At 53.4% G+C, this 6,388-nt stretch overlaps 1 protein-coding gene across 1 annotated transcript; it reads right to left on the minus strand.

The window, feature by feature from the left end:
- Positions 1-3,810: 3,810 nt before the first annotated feature.
- OLIG1 (oligodendrocyte transcription factor 1) lies at positions 3,811-6,085 on the minus strand. The gene has a single exon (XM_015133001.3). It carries the CDS (start codon positions 5,977-5,979, stop codon positions 5,170-5,172), a length of 810 nt encoding a protein of 269 aa, XP_014988487.3. The 5' UTR covers positions 5,980-6,085; the 3' UTR covers positions 3,811-5,169.
- Positions 6,086-6,388: the final 303 nt, after the last annotated feature.

Genomic DNA, 6,388 nt, shown 5'->3' on the forward strand with positions numbered 1-6,388 from the left:
CCGAAGCTGTGCCCTCAGAAGCCGTTTTCTCCTCGCACCCCACTGCCCTTGTCTGCCAGCTGCCTGCTTGCTCACTTTCTGAAACTCAAATGACAAACCTGCAACCGTCAGAGGATCTCTCACAGCGGTGGCCTTGCCTCTGCCACTCCCTGTCACCAGTCTGGGCCTTTCTTGGGGTTAGGGGGTGAGGCTGCCGAGAAAGTTCAGGTGGCTCAACTATAGCCAGGTCAGCCAGCAAGGGATTGGTCCTGAGCCTATCTCTCCTGGATGCCACCAGCAAGGACAGACCACAGACTGAGCAGAGAGCCTGGAAGAGACCAGAGCACCAAGATTTTCCATGGGGCAGAAGAACATGCTCAGCTCTGGGTGGGGACCTCCTGTTGGGGTTCCCATTCCCTGTCTCACCAGGACAGAGCAAGGAAGCAGCCTGTGCTCCCCAAAGCAGGCGCTAGTCCCTGGCATTGCTGCCTCTGACCACCTTTGTGGCTGTGACTATGGTTCCCGACCATCCTGGGCCTCCGTTGCCTTATTCAGTAGGGAGAAAAGACAATGGATGATTTGCAAGTGCCTTTGCCTGCCAGCATCCATGAGACTCAGATACGATTTGGTGTCTGAGGCCTTTGTCCCAGGTAGTGGCCTACCTGTGTGCTCTGTCCTCTGTGGTCACCGCAGAAGGCTGAGCATGGACATAAAATGCATTCTTTTTGCTTTCAATCAAGGCATTCCTGCCCCCACCACCACCCACCACACACACACACACACACACACACACACACACACACACACACACAAGTGTCATGCAGCCTGTGGAGTTTAAGGACCTAGAATATTCAGCTGCTTGTCCTGAGCTCAGAGCCTGGCCTCTCAACAGCAGCAGGAGGGAAAGGGGAAAGTTTGCAGAGCTCCTAATCCTATGTGAGCAGAAAGAATGTGGCTTGGTTTCTTTTCAGGCATTTCAGCTTTTACGCTGGGCTTAGTTAAAAATGACAGAATGGGAACTACTTAAGAATGATTTCCCAATGTCTCCATAAATAATGAGACTAGTTTGTGTGTAGGTTTCGAGGAAGATCTTGCTACTCCAGTTTTGCACTCTGACTGAATCTTACTTGGAAACAGTATTTCTAACATCTTTCCCCACAACTAAAATCTGCTGGATAAAAGTGAATTCATGGTTTTGAAAAACATGGCATTTTTCACCCCATTGCTTTGTGAACCTATTTCAGTGAATGTGGTAAATGTGGTAATCTTATTGAGTATTTATTGTGTGTGCAGAAGACGGAAGACGCAGTGAAGAAGCAGGAAAATACCTTATAAGGGAAATATACTTTCCCAGTCAATGCACTGCATACCCAGCGAGCAAAAGCGTCAATTGAATGACTCTTCTCAACCATCACCTTGCTTTTGACAAGTTCATCAGGTATCTTTCTATGGCAGAAAGAAAAGCCCCTTTTTTCCTGGCTGGCTTCCTCAACACAACAGGAGGCTGCAGGGGGTCTAGTTAGCAGGCTGAGGCTCCCTTGTTCCCAGCCTCACCTGAGTACCTAAGCATTCAGGAAAGACCAAACACCTCAAAGCAGAGTACAACATGGAAGCACTGTTGTTCATCAGCCACGCTTCAGTAAGTGGAAATATTTTCCATGATTGGAGAGGAGCCTCTTCCTCGAAGGAGCCACTTACCCTCTAAGCTGTATATTTCACAAGGTTACAGTTTTATGCCTAGTGTCATCAGTTTTCCTTAGACGAGAACATCTGTAAATAGACCATCACTGCGGGCTAGGCAAATCCCATCGTGTATTTATTCTGTTGTCTGTTTACTGATTGCTCACCTGGACTCCAATACATATAACAACATAATTTCTCAGAGCCTTGTGAATTTTCCCATTAGGTTCAGTTTACTCTAATCGCCGGGACCTCACTTTGGTGGTTGGCTGGATGCAGGAAACTTCTTTGGCAGTGAGCCGTTGTTTGGTTCCTTCTCATCTTGCTTCTGAGGTGTTAGAGTGCCTTTCTCCAAGAACCTTACTAAGACCCTCCCAACTGTCCCAACCCCTTCAAAGACTAGCTTACACTTGTTCCTTCTGCACAAAGCCCACTCCGGCTAAAATCAAGTAAGGCGGGCAATTCAACTAGCTCCTTTGCTGGTGTGACATAGCACTGAAGATTTCTAAAAGCAGTTCCATGCCCTGGAACACACATGTCTAAGCTGAAACTCCGTGCGTGCAGAACGCACTGCCCTGCCATACACGGATGTTGAGCAGTCTGACTTTGCATTGTGGACACTGTGTATAATTACCTTTTACCTCTTTCATCCTACAGGACTCTTCAATGCTTGCTGGTACTATTTTTCAGGATGTAAACTCCTTATATAGAGCAAGTCTGCTAATCTTGCTTGGCACAATGGCCAAAAACACACTGCATGCAGGCAGGTAAGTATTTTGATGGTACCCGAAACAGCCCCGTGTATCCTTGTTAAATTTATTTGTAGCCTTTGACCTTTCTGAAAAGCATGATAAGCTGTGGTTTTCTTGATTAAATAAAAAAAAAATCACACACATATAGTGCAACCTTTCCTATAAGGCATGGGCTGCTTGTTCCCATTTACAGGTAGAGACGGGCAGACCCATTTTCTGCCCTGTAGCTTTGTGCTTCTTTTAGAGAGGATGTCTGGAATGACAGTGGCATCTAGGTGCTGGTGTTGGACTGTGGGAGAAATTGTTTGTTTCTAATCCCTTAGAAGTATTTTTGTTTCAAGGAGAACCTGAATTGCTTTTGATTTCATTGATTTTCACTTTTTTCCCCCTGCCCCTTGCCAAAATATAAGGTAAGCAAGGACAGGCGTTGAATAAACAGAAGGCCAGAGTTCAAATCTACAGAATTTTTTTTATAAAAGCTGGTGACTCTGCTGGTGGCAATCTAGGAGGCATGAGAAATCCTCTTTTGGAATGAGTTGGTGCACAGAGCACCTTCTCCCATGCCCTCTCCTGACATCATAAGGAAATAGACACAGCATGGTAGCCAGGCAATGCCGTCTGTCCAGCCACCTCCCACCTCTTCCCCCACCTCCAAAGTGAGTGCTCATTTTCTCTAAATGTATATATGCCTCAGGTAAACCAACATGGATGAAATTGAGTAAGTCTCTGGGTTTTCTTTAATTTTCATCAGGTAAAAGGGGACACTACTTCTCTACTACTCCCCTACATTAAACAGTGGTTGAGTTTCATTAATAACTATACAGTGTTTCAATACTGCAATGTGAGCAGGTCAGCCTTCCAAGTTCTTCTTAGCAGCACCAAACAGACAGAAGAGCTTTCTTGTCCTCTCAGGTGAAGACAATTCCAACCTGATTTAAATGATAGGGTAGGTGGGTGCAGCAGCGGGAAGCTCATACTTGTGTGGTGTTAAGCTTCTGTCCAAGGATATAGAAAAGGTGGCTATCCCAGAAAGATGTTGAGCTACAATTTTATGATAAAGGTATTGCTTAACCCATTTTTCAGGGGATGAAGTTGTAGTTAAAAGAGACCTATGCCTGAAGCTTGGCAAAGAATGAATTCCTGGAATTGCCTCTCTCCCTTCTCCATTCCATTCTCTATCCCACCCACCCACTTACCTACAATCCTCACATTTCCCACGGATGCCTGAACTTGAACTACAGTTGCCTGTTCATTGGATTATTTTACAAATCAGGAAGTCACGTTTTAAAACGTGGGACCCCGATCATTTGCCTACCTACCTTCACCCCGAGGTTCTAAATCCACTAGGATACAAGGACTTTTTTATTACCAAACAAATCAGGCAAAAAATGTAAAAAAATCAGACTTTAAATGTTTTATTTTGTTGATTCTGTACAGCGTCAGGAAACAAGGTTAGAAGTAAAATAAAAGTGCCAATTAAATTCAGCTGCTACCAACAACCAAAACCTTAAACGTAGAAAAAAATCAAAGCAAACTGCGGAAAGGTCATAGCATAACCTCGGGTAAAGGAATTTGTTAACGTCTGTAACAAATCGAAACTGACTACGTATGTAGCTCTTCAACTGCAAGACGGCGAGGAGGAAGACTTGCGGGCCGCGCTGGTCAAGGGCCCGGCCCGCTAAGGAACAGCGGAAAGCGCCTTCCCGCCGTCGCCACTGCAGCTGGGATCCGCCGAGCAGCGGGCGGTTCAGGGCTCCCGGTCCTCCTGCGTGTCTTTTAATGAGAACGTTAATTAGCGATCTTGACAGGACGGCGACTGTGAAACGCCTGGTTACCTATTTTAGTAAATCGGGAACACTGCGTGCAAGGCGGTTGGTTTTCGTTTTTAAGCAAGCTTAAATGTTGGTTACGCTACTTTTGGGGAAAGGGAGGCAAAAGGTGAATCTCGAGTTCTAAGTTGCCTTCTAACAAACCCCCAGGATTCAAGAGCGAAAATTATCTGCGACAAAACACTGGTTGCGCGAGTGTTAAATACAGTTCTCCAAACAGCTGGTCTACAAAAGCGGACCCAAGTCCCAACCCAGCGCATCCTGCGTTGTCCTCGCCCCTACCCACCGCACCCGGACGCCGACCACCTGTCCGCCGAGGGTCCGTCCTTCTGCCACGTCCCAGACCGTCCGCACCGCCTAACTGGTCTTTTTCTGCCTCTTGAGGTCCGGCAGCCTCCTTTGATAGGACCTGGCCGGCGGGAACAAGGGCGCCCGTGGCCTCTGGCCGAGGAGAAGGAAAAGAACCCTCCCTCCGCCCCCGCCGCTGCTCGAGCGCAGCCCCTAGTACTGAGAGCCGGAGTGCTCCGCTCCGGGGAGGTCACGCTCGGGGATGGCCTCTCGCCGCACCCAGGGCGCGCCAACCACGGCATGGCGCCCTCAATTCTACATCGGCCCCGCGAAGCGCGCAACTCCAGGGACAGGGAGAGAGATGTGCTGGGTGAGAGTGAGCACTTTCTGCCTAAAGCCGCTGGAACCGACCCAGAACCCCAAACAGCCCCGAGGCGCCATCGAACAACCGCTCCGGTCACTTTAACTTCCCAGGGGTGGGGGCGGGGAAGGGGGTGCCCGACAGTCCCTTCCTCTGGACTGGAAGGTTCGAAATGCTCTCCTTGCTCGGCCTCGCTCTCCCTGACGCAGGGAGCAGGGGCGCGGAGAAGCTGAGCGGAGGGAGGCCGGGCCGAGGTCGCGCCCCAGGCCCAGGCTGGCCCTCACTTGGAGAACTGCGCCTGCACGGCGGCCAGGCCCAGGCTGGCCGGGACCAGGTGCGGGAACTTGCACACGGCGCAGGTGCAGAGGCCGGGGCCGCCTGTGCCGCCGCCGGGGAGCGCGAACTGGCCGCATGGCGGCTCGTCCAGCGCCAGAGACAGGTACTTGGCGGGGCGCAGCGCGTCGGGGGGTCCCACGGCGCCGGGCGCCAGCAGCACGGAGCCGGGCGCGGCGGCGAGCAGGGGCAGCCCGGCCAGCAGCAGGCGCGGCGCGGCGGGCCCGGCGCCCTCGCCCAGCGCGCGGCGCAGCTCCTGCAGCGAGCTACCCAGCAGTAGGATGTAGTTGCGGGCGAGCAGCAGCGTGGCGATCTTGGAGAGCTTGCGGCCGGGAGCGCCCTGGCAGTGCGCCGCTGAGTAGGGCAGGATGACCTCGCGCAGCGCGTCCATGGCCAGGTTCAGGTCCTGCATGCGCTTCCGCTCGCGGCTGTTGATCTTGCGCCGCAGCTGCTGCTGCTGCTCCTCCTTGGCGTCCGGCCGGGCGCTGACGCCCGCGTGCACGCCGGAGCCGGGCCCGGGGCCTGGAGGCTCGGCCGGCGCCTCCGGCTTCTCGCGCGCAGCCTTGGGGAGGAGGGGGGCCGTCGTGGAGGAGGAGGAAGTGGAAGAGGTGGTGGAGGAGGAGGAGGAGGAGGGCGGCTGCCTATAGCCCACCAGCTCGTAGAGGGAGGCCCCGAGCTGCACGTCTCCGGGCCGCTGTGGCCGCAGCATGGTCCCGGGGGCCGCGTTCACGCGCGCCTGGGAAACCGCATAGTACATCTGGGAGGCGGTGGGGGCGGCCAAGGACGCCCTTCAGGAACGCCCCGGGGTGGGCCCGTCGGCAGGCCGCCCCTCCCAGCAGACCTGCGCTTGGGGAGCCGATGGTGGGGCCCTGGCCCGCGCCCTACCCCTTTAAACCCGGCTTGGGAACCTGCGGGGCAGCGGGCGGCGGGGCGCAGCCAATGGAGGCGCGAGGCCGGGCGCAGCCGCGTGTTCATTGGCTGCTTGCGCCGGGGCCGCGCGGAGGTGCGGCTGGCACCGCTCTAGGAGGTTATTGTGAGCGCCTGCGCCAGCGGCGCGGGACAGGCCCACTGAGTGGAGTAAGGGCGCCTTTTCAGGCAAGCGGGGCTGTTGAAGGAGGACTGGTCGCACTGGTCAGGCTGCAACTCACGTGCCTTCCTCCAGCAAC

Source organism: Macaca mulatta, chromosome 3 (genome assembly GCF_049350105.2).
Source record: "Macaca mulatta isolate MMU2019108-1 chromosome 3, T2T-MMU8v2.0, whole genome shotgun sequence".
Classification (NCBI taxonomy): domain Eukaryota; kingdom Metazoa; phylum Chordata; class Mammalia; order Primates; family Cercopithecidae; genus Macaca; species Macaca mulatta.